At 48.0% G+C, this 24,069-nt stretch overlaps 3 protein-coding genes across 3 annotated transcripts; 2 read left to right on the top strand and 1 right to left on the bottom strand.

The window, feature by feature from the left end:
• The first annotated feature begins 5,961 nt into the window (after positions 1 to 5,961).
• LOC100582531 (annexin-2 receptor) lies at positions 5,962 to 6,679 on the top strand. The gene has a single exon (XM_030814023.1). The coding sequence runs from the start codon at positions 6,003 to 6,005 to the stop codon at positions 6,582 to 6,584; it is 582 nt and encodes a 193-aa protein (XP_030669883.1). The 5' UTR covers positions 5,962 to 6,002; the 3' UTR covers positions 6,585 to 6,679.
• A 6,607-nt stretch (positions 6,680 to 13,286) lies between these two features.
• Positions 13,287 to 13,868, top strand: LOC115835450 (annexin-2 receptor). The gene has a single exon (XM_030814022.1). The coding sequence runs from the start codon at positions 13,287 to 13,289 to the stop codon at positions 13,866 to 13,868; it is 582 nt and encodes a 193-aa protein (XP_030669882.1).
• A 9,005-nt stretch (positions 13,869 to 22,873) lies between these two features.
• Positions 22,874 to 23,455, bottom strand: LOC100602563 (annexin-2 receptor). The gene has a single exon (XM_003274396.4). It carries the CDS (start codon positions 23,453 to 23,455, stop codon positions 22,874 to 22,876), a length of 582 nt encoding a protein of 193 aa, XP_003274444.1.
• Positions 23,456 to 24,069: the final 614 nt, after the last annotated feature.

A 24,069-nucleotide genomic window follows, 5' to 3' on the forward strand; every position in this document is an offset into this window, starting at 1 on the left:
GGAGACCATCCTGGCTAACAGGGTGAAACCCCATCTCTACTAAAAATACAGAAAATTAGCCAGGTGTAGTGGTGGGTGCCTGTAGTCCCAGCTACTTGGGAGGCTGAGACAGGAGAATGGCGTGAATCCAGGAGGCAGAGCTTGCAGTGAGCCAAGATCGCGCCACTGCACTCCAGCCTGGGCGACAAAGGGAGACTCCATCTCAAAAAAAAAAAAAAATGCTAAAGCTAGTTTTCTGGGATCACCACAGGTACTTCTCGAATAATACTGGCAGGTAGGAGTTGCTCCTGCTCTCAGGATCCATTCTCCAGACACCTAGAGTCCATAAACCTTTCACCTAACAAGGGCTTTCAATCTTCTGCCTTCTGTATCTATTCTGTCATTCTCATTCTGTTTCATTTTTTCACTTCCTGTTGTATAGTTGTATATTTTCCTTTTTTCTAGTAAAAAGAAGCATAGCTTTGAAGGGAAGCTTCCATTCAGACCTTTTCTTTTGGTCTTCAAATCAGCTCCTGGAATAAACACAGAGTTAGCTGTGTTCTGAATGATCTCCTGACAGAGTCTTCACTCTCTCATTAGTAAGACTTGTGAAAACTGCAGCCAGTTCCTCATCTTTCTATTTATGGCTCCCTTTATAGCCCCTGGAATACAATAGCCTATCAAAACATGCTTGCTAAATGTTGGGATCAATCAGATTTTACAATAGTAAACAATGTTTAATTAGATAATTCTATAATTGTATCCACTGATGCTTTGCAAATAGCATGTTTAACTCAGACAAATTCCAGTTACACAGAGGATATGAAAAGAAAAAAAAATCCACAGAAAGAATACAACAAAGAAGGATTCATTTTACATTCGTTCTGATTAAGAATATCTTTCAGTTTATGATAAAATCAATAATGATAATACTGTTAAAAACTGACCTAATTACTTTCAACCAGATACTGTCCAAGCATTAAGTTTTTCCATCAAAAGTATCCCTGATAGTTATGTAAAATGAGAGCACATTTGGCTTCCATTTCGGAGGTGGTTAAAATAAAGGCTACCGGGTTAGATAAATTACAGAGGTTCACACATCTAGAATGGCATGTAACCTCTCTGTAACTTAGCCAGTGGGGCCTGAGACTTCTTGCTATTACACACAAGCAGAAGTGTTGAAATCTTTTTTCTTTCTTTTTTTTTTAGACGGCATTTTGCTCTTGTTGCCCAGGCTGGAGTGCAATGGGGCGATCTCAACTCACCTCAACCTCGGCCTCCTGGGTTCAAGCAATTCTCCTGCCTCAGCCTCCCGAGTAGCTGGGATTACAGACATGTGCCACCACGCGCAGCTAATTTTGTAGTTTTCGTAAAGACGGGGTTTCACCATGTTGGTCAGGCCGCCACCGAGAAGTGGAGGCACAAGAGACCACGGCTCGGCGAAATGGCAGTGCCAGGTGCCTGAAAGGGAATGCAGCCGGCGGGGTTGTCAAGAACAACATTTGTTTAGGCGCGACCAACGGTGCTGTCACCAAGAAACCGTCGACTCTGAGAAAAAAAGAGAAGTTCGGCTACCGAGAAACTCCGTGCAACAAGTGCTGTGACAGCAAAAGCGCCGGCTCCGCGCCGCTGGCAAAAGAACCAACCGAAACGCCAGGTGCTGCGACTGCCATGCCCGGCACGAGAGGGCCTCGGATGGAGAAAGCCCGGCACCGAGACGAGGAAACTCTGCACAGCACAACTACCAGTTGACACCAACAGAAAGTCTCTACTCTGCTCTCTGGGAGAAAGCGCTGATCAAAACCAGCAACTCAGTGGGGCTAACCCCGCAGCCACTGAAGAAGTTGCCCACCTGGCGGTGGGGCCAGAGAAACACCGCCATTTGGACGACAGCAGTAGGGATACGACAGAAACATGTACAGAAGTACAAACAGCTCCGCGCTAATATGATATTATATAAGATGTAATATATATTGTATAACATGTAATATATTAAATATAATATATGACATAAAATATATTAAATATACCATATAGCATATGATATATAATGATATAGGCTGAAATATATATTATATAAGATGTAATATATTATGTATAATATGTAACATATAATATATAACACGATTATATAATACATTATACTTTATATATTATAAAATATGATTATATATTATAATTTATATATTATATAATATAATTATATCTTATAATTATATTATATAATATAATTGTATATTATAATTTATATATTATACACTATATGATAATTTATTATGATATAATAGTGATATTCTCTGTTATATATTATATATTATATCTTGCATATTATATAATATGCAATATATTATATATTGCATATTATATAGTATGTAATATATTACATATTCCCTCCATATATTACATCCTATATAATAAATATTATATATTACATATATATAAATTAGACGGGGGTGGTAGCACTCACCTGTGCTCTCGGCTACTCTAGAGGCTGAGGCGGGAGGATCGCTGGATCCCAGGAAGTCGAGGCTGCGCTGAGCCAAGATGACACCACTGCACCAGCCTAGGCGACAGAGGAAAAAAGAAAAGAAAAAGACAGCAGACTTCCCTAAGCCCGTGGGGGACAGAGTGGGTAGAGCCGGTGGCACTTTGGTGGCACCGAGTGCGCAGTTGGTCGGTCGCTGCACCGTTCCTTTCCCAGCGCCGGCGGTTTCTCACTGGCAACGCCACGCCTTTGTCAGCGCTATCGGATGCTCTCTGGCGGCAACCTTCTTTCCGCCAAAAGTTGTCTTTTGCAACTGCACAGGCATTCGCTACGGGCAGGTGATCGCTGGGTCCCAGCGCCGCTGGTTTCACAACTTCGCGGGTGCCCCCCGCCATCCCCAGCCCGCAGCATAATCGGTGAAGGGAGCCTGCGGTTTCTCCGCCGCGCCTTCGCCCGTTGCGTCCTGCGAAGCCAGTGGAATCGGTGGTCACAAGGTTGGTTTCACCAAGTCCGGCGTTTCTTGGCACCGGCACCGCTCTGCGCTTTTGCTGGCCCAGGCCGGTCTCAGCACCGTTAGGTGCTCTCTAAAGGCGACTGTCTGTCGTGGGTAGCAAAGCTGCTATGGGACGACAGTTTTTTAGAAGTTTCTAGTCGAGCCCATCTGGCGGTTTCTGGATCGCGGAACCACTGGTTGCGCGGAGCTGGATGTACTTCTGTGGCCGCGCATGTTTCTCTGTCGTATCCCCCACGGCTGTCGTCCACATCGCGGTGTTTCCCTGGCCCCACCGCCACGTGGGCAACTTCTTCAGTGGCTGCGGGGTTCGCTCCACTGAGTTGCTGGTTTTGATCCGCGCTTTCTCCCGGAGAGCAGACCAGACACTTTTCTGTTGGCGTCAACTGGAAGTTGTGCTGTGCACAGTTTCCTCGTCTCGGTGCCGGGCTTTCTCCATCCGAGGCCCTCTCGTGCCGGCGTCGCGGTCGCAGCACCCGGCGTTTCCGTTGGCTCTTTCGCCAGCGGCGCGGAGCCGGCGGTTTTGCTGTCACAGCCCTTGTTGCACGGAGTTTCTCGGCAGCCGAACTTCTCTTTTTTTCTCAGAGTCGACGGTTTCTTGGTGACAGCACCGTTGGTCGCGCGAAAACAAATGTTGTCCTTGACAACCCCGCCGGCTGCATTCCCTTTCAGGCTCCTGGCACCGCCATTTCGCCGAGCCGTGGTCTCTTGTTCACAGCTCTGTGCCTCCACTTCTCGGTGGCGGGCAGCCCTCAGGCCGCGGATGTGGGAGATTCAAAGTCGCAGCTGCCCCAGTTGCGCCCAGTCTGGCGTTGTCGGATGGGTGCTGCAGGGCTGGGCGGGGGGAGCCCGACGCTCCTCGGAGCCGGTGACAGGGGAGCTGCAGGGGCACAGTCTCTTCCCAGCGCCGCCGCCGCCGCACGGGTTCCGGCTCGGCCTCCAGAACGCAGTCCTGTGGCGGCGCCGCTGGCGTCTCTGCCGCAGGACCCCACGGTTTCGCGCGTCGTTGGCTTCTTGGTCCTAGCAAGTTTCGATTTCGCGGCGCCTGGGATTTCCACCCCCTGTCCAAGTAGGGGAATAGCCAAAATGTGATTTCTCAGCCCAAGCAAGTCCTGACTTCAGACAAACACCGGTCTAGCCCTGGCTGCGATATCTAGGCCGTAGGAAGTCACCGTTTCCCCATGCGAAGGCGAAGTCACTCTGTGACTCATTTGTCAGCAGCTCCGGGTTTCCAGTAGCCTCGGATTTCTAATCATAACAACCATGGGGTCAGCCTAGCCTCAAGTTTCTTAGTCCTAGCAAGTTCCGGTTTCCTCCTGGTACGACTTGCTTTAGCTGCGCAAGAAATGTTTAACTCCTGTGGAAATATGGGTACCAGCGAATGCGTTTTTTTTTTTTTTTTTTTTTTTAAAGGTTTAGTGATGACCAGTTTAGCAGTGTCGGGAGCTCTTATACCAACTTTGGTTTCGCAATATCGAGTCCCGTCTTAGCTATGCTTGTGTGTTTTAAAACTCCCGTGGAAGTCAGGAAATGCCGGCGAACGCGATTTCTCAGTTTTACCAAGCTCCCTTTGACAATAGCAAGTCCTGCCCATCGAGACTTTTTCCTCCTGTAGACCAAAGCGGGATATAGCAGCTACTGCGATTTTTTAGACGTAGCTAAACACGTTTAACCGTGGCTGTTTTTGTTTGTTTGTCGTAGGAAATTATGACAGGAGCAACCTGCAGGGGTTTAGATCCGACAGAAATATTTTAATGGTAGGCATTGCATCGCTTAGCCATATTTGAAATTTCTTCTTTGTAGGGTTGGTTCTCTGTAATTTTTGCTTATCTTAAAATTATTTTTGTGTCTTGCTCTGAGGACAACGTTACCGACGTGTTTTTCAGTTTTACTTGCATTTCAGACTTCCATTATTTCACATTTTTATTTTTATTTCAACGTTATGTATTTTTTTTTCTACTAATTTTGAGCGTCTCAGATTCGTGCTTTTTGACTTTCATTCTCTCAGGAGCCGGGGAGCCGAGCTCGGTCTTAGCCTCGCTGGTATCAGCTTCCGGGTGCTGTCCGGCGGCTCCGCTTCCTATGCGGAGCTGGCGGTTTTGTATCAGCACGTTTGCCAGTGGCGCCCACTGGGCGTTTTCTCAGTTGCTGCACCCGACGTGACATTTCCCGTTCGCGGGGCCCTTACGTTCTCCGTGCTGTCACTTTCTCGGTCCTACAACCGCTAGTATCTCCTAGGAACTTCCTGAACCCCGTTTTGCGGTGCAGAACGGTGATTGCACCGAGCCGCTGTTGGCACTAGTAATTCTGTGGTACCGTAAGCCGGCGCTTTTTCTGTCACAACCCATTAAAACGGGTTAAAACATATTAAACCTATCAAACACATTGAACGGATTAAAACACATTAAAATGCCACAACACATTTTTCTGGTACAGCACATTGAGACGGAGTTGGTTCATCCCTCCAAACACGTTGCTTAGGTGTGGAAGCACCGCTCTTTTCTAAGAGCACGCTGTTTCTCTTTAGCAGCACCCGTTCTGGCGCCGAAACGGGTATTCGTTTGGCAATACCAGCGCTATCGGCTAGGTGCCGGCGCTTGCTAAGTCCAACGCGCCGGTTTCTCGTTCGCAAGGTGGTTAGCGCAGAGCCCTAGCGAGACAGTTTTCCGGTGGCAGCAACGCTCGGTTCCCGGAAACGGGTGGTTCTTGGCCCTTGCAGCGCTCTTTAATACCTGCGTTCTGTAGCGCTAGTTCTCTGCAAGGTTTGCTTAGTGTCATTTCATTTCGGTTTCTTTTCTCGCTATGTTTTTCTGTCGGAATTACGGTTCGTTTTGGCTCTGTGTACTCCCTAAAATGTTATCGTTTTTCATTTGTCTACTAATTTTCGTGCATTTGTTACTACTGAGTTTCTTAACATCTGACTGGCCTCCGCCCACGGGCTCTGGAGAGCATAAATACTCAGGCTGATGTTAGTGCAGCAGACTCTCCCTCCTTGATCAGCGCAAACGTTGGTCTGAGGCTTAAGCGATGGAGCAACATTTTCTTGGCTGTGTGAAGCGGGCTTGGGATGCCGCAGAGGTGGCGCCGGAGCCCCAGCCTCCACCTGCTGTGAGTTCAGAAGATCGTGGGCCGTGGCCTCTTCCTTTGTATCCAGTACTGGGAGAGTACTCATCGGACAGCTGTGATTTGGGACTGCTTTCCAGTCCTTGCTGGCGGCTGCCCGGAGTCTACTGGCAAAACGGACTCTTGCCTGGAGTCCAGAGCACCTTGGAACCAAGTACAGCGAAGCCCACTGAGTTCAGTTGGCCGGGGACGCAGAAGCAGCAAGAGGCACCCGTAGAAGAGGTGGGGCAGGCAGAGGAACCCGACAGACTCAAGCTCCAGCAGCTTCCCTGGTGCAGGCCTCCCCATCCCGGGGACAGACAGCAGGACACCGAGGTCTGTGACAGCGAGTGCCTTTTGGAACGCCGCCATCCTCCTGCCCTCCGCCTGCGGCGCCACCTCCCGGGTTTCTCAGACTGCCTGGAGTGGATTCTTCGCGTTGGTTTTGCCGCGTTCTCTCTACTCCGGGCGTGCTGCCCACGGATCTGTGGAGCTAAGCAGCCTTAGATAGCAGCAGAAGGCTTTTTGGATTCTCCTCCTTGAAAAGATTCTCAGTTACCAAACGTCTCCACCTAGAAAATAAAAATACGTTAAGACGTGCTTTCATTGCTGGTCGTCAGTTTTTAAATTCTCTTTTCCCTGACGATTCTTTCTTGTTTCGCGTCGCTTATTACTTTCAGCTTCCTTGCATTTTACACATTTATATTTATTTCATTAAATATTTCATTCGTATCTGTTTTAACTTTGAGAAATCTATTGTACGATTGTAGAATTCTTAAGAGTTTTTGGCAAATTTAAAATTTATTTGTTTTTTCCATTGTATTTTTAAATCTTATTCCTATTTTTCTAATTATTGCTTTTTAAATATATGGTTTGTTTACACTTAATTTTATATCATGTCTTTTACGTTATTATAACGTCTTTTTAATTTTAATTGTTGATTTTATTTTTAACAGCGGTCTTTCTTTTTTCCGGTATATCAATTCACTGTGTTTTACACTCAGGAATTGTATTCACGGTCATAAGACTGGGAGGTTTATCAATCTTTGCTATTTCTCGTGGAAGGACCACGCAATTACTTATATTAATACAACTTCACAGATGACCGGTTCTTAATATTACTTATTCTGGCGGGGCAGCGTGGCTCACGGCAGTAACGTCAGCACTTTTCAGCGGCGGAGGCATGCGGATTGCTTGAGCTCAGGAGTTTGAGAACAGCCTGGGCAACAGGGTGAGGCCTGTGTCTACAAAAAATACAAAAATTAGCCCGGTGAGGTGGTGCGCACCTGTAGTCCCAGCTGCTCCGGAGGCTGGGGTGGGCGGGTTGCTTGAGCTCAGGAGGTCGTGGCTGCAGTGAGCCGGATAGCACCAAGGCCCTCCAGCAGAGCGAGACCCTGTCTCGAAATAAATAGATAATTGAAAAGATGACTTATTCATGGGTCTCAGGGCTAGCAGTGTTTCCTGCGTCTTTTTCTTTGGAACAGTTTCGCGTGGCTTCTAAGAGAGCTACCAATTACTTAATGGTACCACAACTGGGTTTAGCAATTCCGGTAGGCACAGCAGGTCCGGCTTGGCCCTGCCTGCTTTGACTGCCTTTTCGGGAGTTTTAAACCTCCTACACTCGGAATATAGCCCTGATTGTGGTTTCTCTGCATAGCAAGTTCGGACTTAAGCGGAATTAAGTATCGGCTTATTTCGCCTGCGATAAAGATGCTTAATTCTGCGTTCGAAATATTCTGAGCGAGTCCTGGGTTAGGGATTTCTTAGAGTAACAAGTGCATGCTTCGATTCTAAGTGCCCCCTGTGAATGTGATTTCTTAGCTCTTGCAAGTCCATATTTAGTCGCAACCAGTCCTAGTACAGCCATGCCTACGACTCCTTAGTCCCAGTAACTTTCGGTTTCATGATGACTTATCCTGCTTTACTTATGCCTGAGTTTCAAATATAGAAGTCCGGGCATGAAGGTGAAGAAGATATTTTAGGAGTAGGAAGTAGCGGTTTAGCAGTAGCAGTGTCTGCAGTCGCTTAGTTAGAAGTCCTGGTGAGACCGAGCAGATATTGCTATAGGCCTGACAGCGATATCACCTCTGTGAAACCACATCGTTTAGAAGCGTTTGCATTCTCTTCTTTGTAGAGTCCATTTTTCCATGTTTTGCTTAGTTTTGGATTTTCAGTTGATGAATCTTCCCAAATGTATTGTTTTCAGTGTGTGTGTGTGTGTGTGTGTGTGTGTGTGTCTGTGTGTGTTCCAGCTAACTTGTCCTTTAACAAAAATTGTTCCTAATTTTTGTTTTGCTGACCCTCAGCTTTATGCTGCCTGGTTTGCGCTGGCCTATAATCGCCGGAACTAAATATTCTACTCTTTTGGCCTAACTGGCCTTTCGTCGATGGCATTACTGCTAGTTTTGCCCCTCTAGGTGCTCCTCGGTGGTAGCACTGCCGGTTGCTTCTGTGAGGCTTGCTAGAGCCCAGGACGCTGAAGTGCTGGGTGACCCCCTTTCGGTGCAACCACTCCGAAGGTTCTGGGTTTATCCGGCTGTGTTTTGGAACAAATGCCAATTCTTCCTGGGAGCAAGTGTCTCTCAGTCGCGTTCCTGGCTGTTTTCTTCAAAAGCAGCCGTTTCTCCTGGTAGCACCGCTTGTTGGCGACGTCGGATTCTTTTCCGTGGCAGTACTGGTCGTTTCATGGAGTGGCCGGTTTCTCACTCGCACTGTGTCGGCTGGCAGTTATTCCGTGGAGGCGCAGCTCTCAGCCGCTTCCCTTGGTTCTCGGTGTCGGCTGTCCCTGTACCGGCGTTTGTGGCGGTATTTCTGTCACAATCGAGTCTGTGTTTTTTCGATGACAACGCCATTCATTTCTCTAAACCAGGCTATGTCTGGAATTGGCAATTTCTCTTGGTCACAGAGTCCCTGGTTTCGCAGAGCCTGTTGTTTCCAGGTGACTGGACTGCTGTTTGCTCCGTGCTAGTAATGTTGCACCCAGTACCGTTAGGTGCTCCCCGTTGGAGTTTTGAGACAGCGTTTTGAGATAGGTGCCCCAGCACTCCAGACCCGGCACCTGAAGAAAGCATTATCGTTTCAAGCTCAGCAGGGGCAATAGAATGAGTGGTGTTAGAGAAAGCAAGCAGACGCTTGAAGAAAGGGCCACTCCACAGTAGTTTTGGGCTTTTTTTTTTTTTCTTTTCACTTTTTTTGAGACAGGGTCTGGCTGTGTCACCTAGGCTGGAGTGCAGTGGCACAAGCATAGCTCACTGCAGCCTCAACCATCCTGGGTCATGCACTCCTCCCTTCTCAGCCTCATAAGTAGTATTATATTATAATAAATTATCATATATTATATAATATATAAATTATAATATATTATATTATTGTATTACATCTGTTATATATTATATATAATATATTACATCTTATATAATATCTATTACATCTTATATAATATCATATATGTTATGTATTATATAATATATAGTATATTACATATTATATAATATGCGATATATTACATATTATATAATATGCAATATATTACATATTATATAATATGCAATATATTACATATTCGCTCCATATATTACATCTTATATGTTATATATTATAAAATACATATTTTTTATATAGATATTTAAATTAGACGGGGGTGGTAGCACTCACCTGTGCTCTCGGCTACTCTAGAGGCTGAGGCGGGAGGATCGCTGGATCCCAGGAAGTCGAGGCTGCGCTGAGCCAAGATGACACCACTGCACCAGCCTAGGCGACAGAGGAAAAAAGAAAAGAAAAAGACAGCAGACTTCCCTAAGCCCGTGGGGGACAGAGTGGGTAGAGCCGGTGGCACTTTGGTGGCACCGAGTGCGCAGTTGGTCGGTCGCTGCACCGTTCCTTTCCCAGCGCCGGCGGTTTCTCACTGGCAACGCCACGCCTTTGTCAGCGCTATCGGATGCTCTCTGGCGGCAACCTTCTTTCCGCCAAAAGTTGTCTTTTGCAACTGCACAGGCATTCGCTACGGGCAGGTGATCGCTGGGTCCCAGCGCCGCTGGTTTCACAACTTCGCGGGTGCCCCCCGCCATCCCCAGCCCGCAGCATAATCGGTGAAGGGAGCCTGCGGTTTCTCCGCCGCGCCTTCGCCCGTTGCGTCCTGCGAAGCCAGTGGAATCGGTGGTCACAAGGTTGGTTTCACCAAGTCCGGCGTTTCTTGGCACCGGCACCGCTCTGCGCTTTTGCTGGCCCAGGCCGGTCTCAGCACCGTTAGGTGCTCTCTAAAGGCGACTGTCTGTCGTGGGTAGCAAAGCTGCTATGGGACGACAGTTTTTTAGAAGTTTCTAGTCGAGCCCATCTGGCGGTTTCTGGATCGCGGAACCACTGGTTGCGCGGAGCTGGATGTACTTCTGTGGCCGCGCATGTTTCTCTGTCGTATCCCCCACGGCTGTCGTCCACATCGCGGTGTTTCCCTGGCCCCACCGCCACGTGGGCAACTTCTTCAGTGGCTGCGGGGTTCGCTCCACTGAGTTGCTGGTTTTGATCCGCGCTTTCTCCCGGAGAGCAGACCAGACACTTTTCTGTTGGCGTCAACTGGAAGTTGTGCTGTGCACAGTTTCCTCGTCTCGGTGCCGGGCTTTCTCCATCCGAGGCCCTCTCGTGCCGGCGTCGCGGTCGCAGCACCCGGCGTTTCCGTTGGCTCTTTCGCCAGCGGCGCGGAGCCGGCGGTTTTGCTGTCACAGCCCTTGTTGCACGGAGTTTCTCGGCAGCCGAACTTCTCTTTTTTTCTCAGAGTCGACGGTTTCTTGGTGACAGCACCGTTGGTCGCGCGAAAACAAATGTTGTCCTTGACAACCCCGCCGGCTGCATTCCCTTTCAGGCTCCTGGCACCGCCATTTCGCCGAGCCGTGGTCTCTTGTTCACAGCTCTGTGCCTCCACTTCTCGGTGGCGGGCAGCCCTCAGGCCGCGGATGTGGGAGATTCAAAGTCGCAGCTGCCCCAGTTGCGCCCAGTCTGGCGTTGTCGGATGGGTGCTGCAGGGCTGGGCGGGGGGAGCCCGACGCTCCTCGGAGCCGGTGACAGGGGAGCTGCAGGGGCACAGTCTCTTCCCAGCGCCGCCGCCGCCGCACGGGTTCCGGCTCGGCCTCCAGAACGCAGTCCTGTGGCGGCGCCGCTGGCGTCTCTGCCGCAGGACCCCACGGTTTCGCGCGTCGTTGGCTTCTTGGTCCTAGCAAGTTTCGATTTCGCGGCGCCTGGGATTTCCACCCCCTGTCCAAGTAGGGGAATAGCCAAAATGTGATTTCTCAGCCCAAGCAAGTCCTGACTTCAGACAAACACCGGTCTAGCCCTGGCTGCGATATCTAGGCCGTAGGAAGTCACCGTTTCCCCATGCGAAGGCGAAGTCACTCTGTGACTCATTTGTCAGCAGCTCCGGGTTTCCAGTAGCCTCGGATTTCTAATCATAACAACCATGGGGTCAGCCTAGCCTCAAGTTTCTTAGTCCTAGCAAGTTCCGGTTTCCTCCTGGTACGACTTGCTTTAGCTGCGCAAGAAATGTTTAACTCCTGTGGAAATATGGGTACCAGCGAATGCGTTTTTTTTTTTTTTTTTTTTTTAAAGGTTTAGTGATGACCAGTTTAGCAGTGTCGGGAGCTCTTATACCAACTTTGGTTTCGCAATATCGAGTCCCGTCTTAGCTATGCTTGTGTGTTTTAAAACTCCCGTGGAAGTCAGGAAATGCCGGCGAACGCGATTTCTCAGTTTTACCAAGCTCCCTTTGACAATAGCAAGTCCTGCCCATCGAGACTTTTTCCTCCTGTAGACCAAAGCGGGATATAGCAGCTACTGCGATTTTTTAGACGTAGCTAAACACGTTTAACCGTGGCTGTTTTTGTTTGTTTGTCGTAGGAAATTATGACAGGAGCAACCTGCAGGGGTTTAGATCCGACAGAAATATTTTAATGGTAGGCATTGCATCGCTTAGCCATATTTGAAATTTCTTCTTTGTAGGGTTGGTTCTCTGTAATTTTTGCTTATCTTAAAATTATTTTTGTGTCTTGCTCTGAGGACAACGTTACCGACGTGTTTTTCAGTTTTACTTGCATTTCAGACTTCCATTATTTCACATTTTTATTTTTATTTCAACGTTATGTATTTTTTTTTCTACTAATTTTGAGCGTCTCAGATTCGTGCTTTTTGACTTTCATTCTCTCAGGAGCCGGGGAGCCGAGCTCGGTCTTAGCCTCGCTGGTATCAGCTTCCGGGTGCTGTCCGGCGGCTCCGCTTCCTATGCGGAGCTGGCGGTTTTGCATCAGCACGTTTGCCAGTGGCGCCCACTGGGCGTTTTCTCAGTTGCTGCACCCGACGTGACATTTCCCGTTCGCGGGGCCCTTACGTTCTCCGTGCTGTCACTTTCTCGGTCCTACAACCGCTAGTATCTCCTAGGAACTTCCTGAACCCCGTTTTGCGGTGCAGAACGGTGATTGCACCGAGCCGCTGTTGGCACTAGTAATTCTGTGGTACCGTAAGCCGGCGCTTTTTCTGTCACAACCCATTAAAACGGGTTAAAACATATTAAACCTATCAAACACATTGAACGGATTAAAACACATTAAAATGCCACAACACATTTTTCTGGTACAGCACATTGAGACGGAGTTGGTTCATCCCTCCAAACACGTTGCTTAGGTGTGGAAGCACCGCTCTTTTCTAAGAGCACGCTGTTTCTCTTTAGCAGCACCCGTTCTGGCGCCGAAACGGGTATTCGTTTGGCAATACCAGCGCTATCGGCTAGGTGCCGGCGCTTGCTAAGTCCAACGCGCCGGTTTCTCGTTCGCAAGGTGGTTAGCGCAGAGCCCTAGCGAGACAGTTTTCCGGTGGCAGCAACGCTCGGTTCCCGGAAACGGGTGGTTCTTGGCCCTTGCAGCGCTCTTTAATACCTGCGTTCTGTAGCGCTAGTTCTCTGCAAGGTTTGCTTAGTGTCATTTCATTTCGGTTTCTTTTCTCGCTATGTTTTTCTGTCGGAATTACGGTTCGTTTTGGCTCTGTGTACTCCCTAAAATGTTATCGTTTTTCATTTGTCTACTAATTTTCGTGCATTTGTTACTACTGAGTTTCTTAACATCTGACTGGCCTCCGCCCACGGGCTCTGGAGAGCATAAATACTCAGGCTGATGTTAGTGCAGCAGACTCTCCCTCCTTGATCAGCGCAAACGTTGGTCTGAGGCTTAAGCGATGGAGCAACATTTTCTTGGCTGTGTGAAGCGGGCTTGGGATGCCGCAGAGGTGGCGCCGGAGCCCCAGCCTCCACCTGCTGTGAGTTCAGAAGATCGTGGGCCGTGGCCTCTTCCTTTGTATCCAGTACTGGGAGAGTACTCATCGGACAGCTGTGATTTGGGACTGCTTTCCAGTCCTTGCTGGCGGCTGCCCGGAGTCTACTGGCAAAACGGACTCTTGCCTGGAGTCCAGAGCACCTTGGAACCAAGTACAGCGAAGCCCACTGAGTTCAGTTGGCCGGGGACGCAGAAGCAGCAAGAGGCACCCGTAGAAGAGGTGGGGCAGGCAGAGGAACCCGACAGACTCAAGCTCCAGCAGCTTCCCTGGTGCAGGCCTCCCCATCCCGGGGACAGACAGCAGGACACCGAGGTCTGTGACAGCGAGTGCCTTTTGGAACGCCGCCATCCTCCTGCCCTCCGCCTGCGGCGCCACCTCCCGGGTTTCTCAGACTGCCTGGAGTGGATTCTTCGCGTTGGTTTTGCCGCGTTCTCTCTACTCCGGGCGTGCTGCCCACGGATCTGTGGAGCTAAGCAGCCTTAGATAGCAGCAGAAGGCTTTTTGGATTCTCCTCCTTGAAAAGATTCTCAGTTACCAAACGTCTCCACCTAGAAAATAAAAATACGTTAAGACGTGCTTTCATTGCTGGTCGTCAGTTTTTAAATTCTCTTTTCCCTGACGATTCTTTCTTGTTTCGCGTCGCTTATTACTTTCAGCTTCCTTGCATTTTACACATTTATATTTATTTCATTAAATATTTCATTCGTATCTGTTTTAACTTTGAGAAATCTATTGTACGATTGTAGAATTCTTAAGAGTTTTTGGCAAATTTAAAATTTATTTGTTTTTTCCATTGTATTTTTAAATCTTATTCCTATTTTTCTAATTATTGCTTTTTAAATATATGGTTTGTTTACACTTAATTTTATATCATGTCTTTTACGTTATTATAACGTCTTTTTAATTTTAATTGTTGATTTTATTTTTAACAGCGGTCTTTCTTTTTTCCGGTATATCAATTCACTGTGTTTTACACTCAGGAATTGTATTCACGGTCATAAGACTGGGAGGTTTATCAATCTTTGCTATTTCTCGTGGAAGGACCACGCAATTACTTATATTAATACAACTTCACAGATGACCGGTTCTTAATATTACTTATTCTGGCGGGGCAGCGTGGCTCACGGCAGTAACGTCAGCACTTTTCAGCGGCGGAGGCATGCGGATTGCTTGAGCTCAGGAGTTTGAGAACAGCCTGGGCAACAGGGTGAGGCCTGTGTCTACAAAAAATACAAAAATTAGCCCGGTGAGGTGGTGCGCACCTGTAGTCCCAGCTGCTCCGGAGGCTGGGGTGGGCGGGTTGCTTGAGCTCAGGAGGTCGTGGCTGCAGTGAGCCGGATAGCACCAAGGCCCTCCAGCAGAGCGAGACCCTGTCTCGAAATAAATAGATAATTGAAAAGATGACTTATTCATGGGTCTCAGGGCTAGCAGTGTTTCCTGCGTCTTTTTCTTTGGAACAGTTTCGCGTGGCTTCTAAGAGAGCTACCAATTACTTAATGGTACCACAACTGGGTTTAGCAATTCCGGTAGGCACAGCAGGTCCGGCTTGGCCCTGCCTGCTTTGACTGCCTTTTCGGGAGTTTTAAACCTCCTACACTCGGAATATAGCCCTGATTGTGGTTTCTCTGCATAGCAAGTTCGGACTTAAGCGGAATTAAGTATCGGCTTATTTCGCCTGCGATAAAGATGCTTAATTCTGCGTTCGAAATATTCTGAGCGAGTCCTGGGTTAGGGATTTCTTAGAGTAACAAGTGCATGCTTCGATTCTAAGTGCCCCCTGTGAATGTGATTTCTTAGCTCTTGCAAGTCCATATTTAGTCGCAACCAGTCCTAGTACAGCCATGCCTACGACTCCTTAGTCCCAGTAACTTTCGGTTTCATGATGACTTATCCTGCTTTACTTATGCCTGAGTTTCAAATATAGAAGTCCGGGCATGAAGGTGAAGAAGATATTTTAGGAGTAGGAAGTAGCGGTTTAGCAGTAGCAGTGTCTGCAGTCGCTTAGTTAGAAGTCCTGGTGAGACCGAGCAGATATTGCTATAGGCCTGACAGCGATATCACCTCTGTGAAACCACATCGTTTAGAAGCGTTTGCATTCTCTTCTTTGTAGAGTCCATTTTTCCATGTTTTGCTTAGTTTTGGATTTTCAGTTGATGAATCTTCCCAAATGTATTGTTTTCAGTGTGTGTGTGTGTGTGTGTGTGTGTGTGTGTGTCTGTGTGTGTTCCAGCTAACTTGTCCTTTAACAAAAATTGTTCCTAATTTTTGTTTTGCTGACCCTCAGCTTTATGCTGCCTGGTTTGCGCTGGCCTATAATCGCCGGAACTAAATATTCTACTCTTTTGGCCTAACTGGCCTTTCGTCGATGGCATTACTGCTAGTTTTGCCCCTCTAGGTGCTCCTCGGTGGTAGCACTGCCGGTTGCTTCTGTGAGGCTTGCTAGAGCCCAGGACGCTGAAGTGCTGGGTGACCCCCTTTCGGTGCAACCACTCCGAAGGTTCTGGGTTTATCCGGCTGTGTTTTGGAACAAATGCCAATTCTTCCTGGGAGCAAGTGTCTCTCAGTCGCGTTCCTGGCTGTTTTCTTCAAAAGCAGCCGTTTCTCCTGGTAGCACCGCTTGTTGGCGACGTCGGATTCTTTTCCGTGGCAGTACTGGTCGTTTCATGGAGTGGCCGGTTTCTCACTCGCACTGTGTCGGCTGGCAGTTATTCCGTGGAGGCGCAGCTCTCAGCCGCTTCCCTTGGTTCTCGGTGTCGGCTGTCCCTGTACCGGCGTTTGTGGCGGTATTTCTGTCACAATCGAGTCTGTGTTTTTTCGATGACAACGCCATTCATTTCTCTAAACCAGGCTATGTCTGGAATTGGCAATTTCTCTTGGTCACAGAGTCCCTGGTTTCGCAGAGCCTGTTGTTTCCAGGTGACTGGACTGCTGTTTGCTCCGTGCTAGTAATGTTGCACCCAGTACCGTTAGGTGCTCCCCGTTGGAGTTTTGAGACAGCGTTTTGAGATAGGTGCCCCAGCACTCCAGACCCGGCACCTCAAGAAAGCATTATCGTTTCAAGCTCAGCAGGGGCAATAGAATGAGTGGTGTTAGAGAAAGCAAGCAGACGCTTGAAGAAAGGGCCACTCCGCAGTAGTTTTGGGCTTTTTTTTTTTTCTTTTCACTTTTTTTGAGACAGGATCTGGCTGCAGCCTCAACCATCCTGGGTCATGCAATCCTCCCTTCTCAGCCTCATAGCTACCTGGGACTACAGGTACCTGTCACCATGCCTGGCTACTGTGTGTGTGTGTGTGTGTTTATGTGTGTGTGTATGTGTGTGTGTGGAGACATGTTATCTTTCTATTACCCAAGATGGTTTTGAACTCCTGGCCTCAATTATTCCTCCTTCCTTGGCCTCCCAAAATGCTGTGGTTGCAGGTGTGAATCACCACAGCCTGCCTATTTTTGACTTCAGATAAAATAATTCAGTACCCTGAGGTCTAAGTGAAACAAAACAAGGTAATAAATTACTAATCCATATCTCTGAACAGCTGGTGTCTTTCTGTGCCTTAACTCAATCAGAAGCCTGGGAGCAAAAGTAGCTCTCCAGTGCGTCCATACAGGTTGCTTCTTGCAACATAGTTCTTTTTTTTTTTTTTTCTTGAGACAGAGTCTCGCTCTGTTGCCCAGGCTGGAGTGCAGTGGCACAATTTCGGCTCACTGCAAGCTCCGCCTCCCGGGTTCACGCCATTCTCCTGCCTCAGCCTCTCCGAGTAGCTGGGACTACAGGCGCCGGCCACCACGCCCAGCTATTTTTTTTGTATTTTTAGTAGAGACGGGGTTTCACCATGGTCTCGATCTCCTGACCTCGTGATCCGCCCGCTTCGGCCTCCCAAAGTGCTGGGATTACAAGCGTGAGCCACCGCGCCCGGCGCAACATAGTTCTGACTGAAGAACCTTAAGTGTATCTAGAGAGGCAAACTGCTACCTAGCAGTGTCTTTATGTTGATCAACCTATTCAGAATGGTAGCTTTTTTTTTTGAAACAGTCTCCCACTGACACCCAGGCTGGAGTGCATTGGCATGATTTCGGCTCACTGCAACTTCTGCCTCCTGGGTTCAAGTAATTCTTGTTACTCAGCCTCCCGAGTAGCTGGGATTATAGGCATGCACCACTACACCCGGCTAATCTTCTCGTATTTTTGGTAGAAACGGGGTTTTGCGATGTTGGCCAGGCTGGTCTCCAACTCCTGGCCTCAAGTGATCTGCCCACCTGGGACTCCCAAAGTGCTAGAATTTCAGTCATGAACTACCCCGCCTGGCCCACAATGGTAACTTTTTAATATCGTCTAACAACAACTCTGTACTCATAATTTCAACAAATTAGATACAATGCATCAATCCTGCAAGATCCAGTCTACCCAACTCATGAAAAATAATCTGTAAATTTTTGCAATTATTAAAGATATTGAATTCATGGTCAAAAATCTTCCAAAAAAAAAAAAAACAACCTACAGTTTCTTACCATTTCACTGACTAACTTTACCTAATATTCAAAGAATAAATAACATAAATTCTACACAATTTATTCTAGAATATAAAACAATATGGAATGCTTTCCAACTTATTTTATGAGATCAGCATTTTCCTGGCAAACAGAGGACACTAAAACAACTGACCAAGATTTCACCTAAACATAGATGCAGAAATCCTCACCAAAATACTAACAAATAGAAATCAGAAATGTATGTTAAAGAACGATACCATGCCCAAGCAAAGTTTATTCCACATGTAAGTCTGGTTTAATACTCAAAAGCCAATCAGTATATTCCACCCTAGTGATAGGCTCAATGAGAAATACTGTATAATCCTGTCAAATGATGCACAAAAAGCATTTAAGAAAATCTATGTCCATTCGTGATTTAAAATTTAAAAACCAACTCTCAGCAATGTGGGAATAGAGGGATTTTCATCAACTGTGCAAAGAACGTCTACAAAAATCTGCAGCAAAATTGTATGTAATCCTGACAGACTCAATGCTTTTCCATGAAATCAGGAACAAGGCCAAGATATTCGCTCCAACCATTTCTATTCAACGAGGTACTGGAATTGTTCGCCAGTGCAATAAGGTGAGAAAAGGAGTAAGAAAGTATATACGTTGAAAGTGAAAAAATGAAACTATCGGCCGGGCGCGGTGGCTCACGCCTGTAATCCCAGCACTTCAGGAGGCCGAGGCGGGCGGATTACAAGGTCAGGAGATCAAGACCATCCTGGCTAACACGGTGAAACCCCGCCTCTACTAAAAATACAAAAAAGTTGGCCTGGCATGGTGGCGGGCGCCTGTAGTCCCAGCTACTCGGGAGGCTGAGGCAGGAGAATGGCATGAACCCGGGAGGAGGAGCTTGCAGTGAGCCGAGATGTCATCACTGCACTCCAGCCTGGTCCAGAGTGCAAGACTCTGTCTCAAAAAAAAAAAAAAAAATGAAACTATCCATACTTGCAGAAGATGAGCCTATGGAGAAAATCTTAAAGAGTCTAGAAGAAAACTTCCAGATATTATGAGTTTGGCAAGGGCTCAAGATAGAAAGGTGCAAACCTTCAGAGGGAGAAAGTTCCAGGGCCTCAGAACAGGAGAATTTCCTGCAGTAAGTTCTCAGGTCTGCTGCCTGTTCACCGGATTTCCTGTAGGCTCAGCCTGTGAGTCACCAGCCATGCACGACCCCTGGCCTATTCTCCCCTCCAGTCTCTGCATAAGACACACACTTTTTGTACTTTTTGTTTGCCCTGCAACTAGCAAATCTAGGGGATCCAGGATCCCCGTGATAGTCCTGGCACCAGCAACCAGCCACCCCGGCCCTGAGCCTCATCCTTACCCAACATAACAGGAACACAGGCAACAGGAATTTCACATTTGTGTACAATTTTATTGAGAAGGGGAAAGAAAAAGGCACAAAGTGATCGAAAGGCAAAACTTCTTCCATCGTGTTTGAGCGAACTCACGTGTTACTGTAACAACATCTGTTACAAGAGATCGTCCAATGGAAGGTCTTAGCGGAAATCTCAGGGCTCAGGACTCCAAAGACACACTGGGCTCGGTGGACACATTCTTAGGGCGTCTGCCCCAAGCGCATGCAATCTGCAGCCAGCAGTCTTGGAACTTTGGTTGGTGGCTCCGAGGTCAGCAGTAGGCTGACACTCTGAAAGGTCTCCTCGGACGGACCTGTCCGGCTGGAGTTGTCTGCCTAGCGAGCGAGGGGCGAGTTGCGAGGGAGGCTGCGGGGGCGGGAGTACGTTGAGACCCTATGCAGCCTCCTGCTATCGCGAGGGCTCCTGGGGATCCTCCTGGGTCTCTGGCGCGGGATCCAGAGCCGGCGACTCTGCGCCCCGCCTCAAGGTGCTCTGAGGCTTGAGAAAGAGATCTTTTCGCCGGCAGTTTCAGCAAAGAAGGCAGTTCTCGCACGCAGGGAGCGAAAAGTAGGTCCCAGTGGAAATCCAGGCCGTCCCAGGAAAGCTCTCAGTGGTAAGGAAAGGAAGGGAGCATCCAGGACACCGAATGTGCTGAGCTCAGGGCTGGAGGCATCTGGCCCCGCCGCCTCCTTTTCAGAATCCCGGGCCTGCCAAAGTCCGAGGGGAGACAGCAGCTCCACAGCAGCTCCTTCGCGTCTTTCATTCACCAGCTGACGCCGGGTATGTGGGACTCAGAAGTCAACATCTTTTGCGTTTTTATAGTCTTCTGGCCTCCTGGGGGTCCACATCAGATTTCAGGGAGGTGGGTGGAAACCTTAATGTTAGGAGCAAATTACGTCGAGATGGAATTAATGAGATTTACATAAAGTCCTATCATCTGAGATGAAGTTATCTAGTTAAATAGTTTGCTTTAGGGATTGAGAAGAAAAAATACTATCTGATACAGGGAAATCTGTTTTGGGGGACCCTGGTTAGAAAGTTCATTATTGCCCCCAAATGCATTACTAGTACTGGAGCAGACTTGGATCCTTTTCTACCCCAGAGCAACGCTTGTCAGATGCCTGATGGGTCATAATGTTACTGAGGAGCAGGCCAGAGTAGTCGCCAATTTTTAAAATAAAAATACCTGTTTTGTTTTTTTTTTTGTTTCTTTTGACACGGAGTTTTGCTCTTGTTGCCCAGTCTGGAGTGCAATGGCAAGATCTCGGCTCACTGCAATCTCCGCCTCCTGGATTCAAATGATTCCCTTGCCTCAGCCTCCCGAGTAGCTGGGGTTACAGTCGCTCGCCAGCATGCCCAGCTAATTTTTTGTATTTTTAGTAGATACGAGTTTCACCGTGTTGCCCAGGCTGGTCTTGAACTCCTGACATCAGGTGATCCGCCCGCCTCGGCCTTCCAAAGTGCTGGGACTACAGGCGTGAGCCATCGCGCCTGGCCTTGTATGGTATTTCATAATACTATTTTGTGTTATGTGGCCTCTTTTTAAATTTTAATTTTAGATTCAGGGGGTACATGTGTAGGTTACAAGGGTATATTGTGTGATGCTAAGGCTCCTATTGATATTGTCACCCAGAGAGTGAACATAGTCCTCAGTAGGAAGTTTTTCAGCCTCTACCACCTTATCTCCTTCCCTCCTTTTTTTATCGTTCAGTTTTCTGTTGTTCTCATGTATTTTATTTTATTTTATTTTATTTTAATTTCATTGAGACAGGGTCTCACTCTGTCACCCAGACTGGAGTGCAGCAGCATGACCTTGACTCACTACAACTTCCACCTCCCGGGTTGAAGCAATTCTCCTGCCTCAGCCTCCCGAGTAGCTGGGATTACAAGCGCCCACCACCATGCCAGGCTATACATATATATTTAGCAGAGATGGGGTTTCACCATGTGGGCCAGGCTGGTCTCAAACTCCTGACCTCAAGTGATCCCTCCCTGCCCCTCTGCCTCGGCCTCACAAAGTGCTGGGATTACAGGCGTGAACCACTGCACCCTGCCCTGTTCTCATCTTTATGTTCCTGTGTATCAGGTTTACCTCCTACTTAGAAGTAACAACATGCAATATGTGTTTCTGCATTAATTTACTCTGGGTAATGGCATCCTTACAGAATAGTTTGAAGTTGGATAGTGTGATAACTCCGGCTGCTGCTTCTTTTTTTTTTTTTTTTTTTTTCTTTTGCTTAGGATGCTTTGCCTATTACTTGACCAATTCGTTTTTCTTTTTCTTTTTTTTTTTTGAGACAGGGTCTTGCTCTTTCACTCAGGTGGGAATGCACTGGCATGGCCTTGGCAGCCTCGAACTCTCAGGCTCAAGTGATCCTCCCCCTTCAGCCTCCAGAGTAGCTAGAAATACAAGTTTGTGCCACCATACCTGGCTCATTATTTTTTACTGTAGTTTTTGTAAAGATAGGGTCTCACCATATTGCCAAGGCTGGTCATTGCCCAATTCTTAATGTGGTCTTACTCTCCCAGTATTGTCTTCTACTGCTGAATTGCTAAATTTAAAGTATTGCAGAATTTGGTTGTATGTGTGCAATAATATACAATGGAGCAGACAGGGCACAGAATCCCCTGGGCTCAGGGTTGGCCTCTGGAGTCCTGGTGCCTGGTCTGTTGAATCCCAGGCCTGATGCACCCCAGGGGAAAGTCCTGACCCTGCTGAACCCAAGAAGGAATGTGCTGCTTCATGGCATCCATCTCACAATTGGTGACAGAGTATCTGGAACTTAGAAATCTCCAGTATTTGTGTTTTTATACTCTTCTGCTCTCCTGGGTGGTTCCAACCAGATAACAAGAAACTGGATGATGACTTTAGTCTTAGGAGCAAATTTCCTTAGGAAATTAATGATATTAACATAAAATCCTACCATCTGGGGTGAAATTATCTAGATTAGGACAGATTGGTTTTGCAGATGAAAGGAAAAAGTACTGCCATGTCTGTAGAGGAAAAGCTGCTTTTATGGTGCCTGGCTTTAGAAAGCTCATTATTGCCCCAAATCACATTGCTAGTCCCAGAGCAGAGACTAGAACCCTTTCTACCAGGAGAAAAGATTGGGGGTAACGTATAAAGCAGATATGGGGTGTTATTGAGGAGCTGGGTAAGCACAGTTGCCCAGTCCTTAATGTGGTCTTTAACTCTCCCAGTTTTGTCTTCTGCTGAATTGCTTTATTAAAAAGATTTTGGCCAGGTGCAGTGGCTCAGAGCTGTAATTCCAGCACTTTACGAGGTGAGGCAGGCGGATGACTTCAGCCCAGGAGTTTAAGACTATCGTGGGTAACATGGTGAAAAGAGAACACAACAATCAACCTGTAGGCAAGGTGGTGCATGCCTATAGTCCCAGCTACTTGAAAGACTGAGCCAGAGAGCCACCTGAGCTTGGGAAGTTGAGGCTGCAGTGAGCCGACCTTCAGCTTACTGTACCCCAGCCTGAGCAATGGAGTGAGACCTGAAAGCACGTCTTAACGTATTTTTATTTTCTAGGTGGAGACGTTTGGTAACTGAGAATCTTTTCAAGGAGGAGAATCCAAAAAGCCTTCTGCTGCTGTCTAAGGCTGCTTAGCTCCACAGATCCGTGGGCAGCACGCCCGGAGTAGAGAGAACGCGGCAAAACCAACGCGAAGAATCCACTCCAGGCAGTCTGAGAAACCCGGGAGGTGGCGCCGCAGGCGGAGGGCAGGAGGATGGCGGCGTTCCAAAAGGCACTCGCTGTCACAGACCTCGGTGTCCTGCTGTCTGTCCCCGGGATGGGGAGGCCTGCACCAGGGAAGCTGCTGGAGCTTGAGTCTGTCGGGTTCCTCTGCCTGCCCCACCTCTTCTACGGGTGCCTCTTGCTGCTTCTGCGTCCCCGGCCAACTGAACTCAGTGGGCTTCGCTGTACTTGGTTCCAAGGTGCTCTGGACTCCAGGCAAGAGTCCGTTTTGCCAGTAGACTCCGGGCAGCCGCCAGCAAGGACTGGAAAGCAGTCCCAAATCACAGCTGTCCGATGAGTACTCTCCCAGTACTGGATACAAAGGAAGAGGCCACGGCCCACGATCTTCTGAACTCACAGCAGGTGGAGGCTGGGGCTCCGGCGCCACCTCTGCGGCATCCCAAGCCCGCTTCACACAGCCAAGAAAATGTTGCTCCATCGCTTAAGCCTCAGACCAACGTTTGCGCTGATCAAGGAGGGAGAGTCTGCTGCACTAACATCAGCCTGAGTATTTATGCTCTCCAGAGCCCGTGGGCGGAGGCCAGTCAGATGTTAAGAAACTCAGTAGTAACAAATGCACGAAAATTAGTAGACAAATGAAAAACGATAACATTTTAGGGAGTACACAGAGCCAAAACGAACCGTAATTCCGACAGAAAAACATAGCGAGAAAAGAAACCGAAATGAAATGACACTAAGCAAACCTTGCAGAGAACTAGCGCTACAGAACGCAGGTATTAAAGAGCGCTGCAAGGGCCAAGAACCACCCGTTTCCGGGAACCGAGCGTTGCTGCCACCGGAAAACTGTCTCGCTAGGGCTCTGCGCTAACCACCTTGCGAACGAGAAACCGGCGCGTTGGACTTAGCAAGCGCCGGCACCTAGCCGATAGCGCTGGTATTGCCAAACGAATACCCGTTTCGGCGCCAGAACGGGTGCTGCTAAAGAGAAACAGCGTGCTCTTAGAAAAGAGCGGTGCTTCCACACCTAAGCAACGTGTTTGGAGGGATGAACCAACTCCGTCTCAATGTGCTGTACCAGAAAAATGTGTTGTG

Source organism: Nomascus leucogenys, chromosome 6, assembly GCF_006542625.1.
Source record: "Nomascus leucogenys isolate Asia chromosome 6, Asia_NLE_v1, whole genome shotgun sequence".
NCBI lineage: Eukaryota > Metazoa > Chordata > Mammalia > Primates > Hylobatidae > Nomascus > Nomascus leucogenys.

Excerpts from the sequence above, each read along its gene's own strand:
- LOC100602563 (XM_003274396.4), bottom strand. The coding sequence starts at position 23,455 with ATGGAGCAACATTTTCTTGGCTGTGTGAAGCGGGCTTGGGATGCCGCA.
- LOC100582531 (XM_030814023.1), top strand. The coding sequence starts at position 6,003 with ATGGAGCAACATTTTCTTGGCTGTGTGAAGCGGGCTTGGGATGCCGCA.
- LOC115835450 (XM_030814022.1), top strand. The coding sequence starts at position 13,287 with ATGGAGCAACATTTTCTTGGCTGTGTGAAGCGGGCTTGGGATGCCGCA.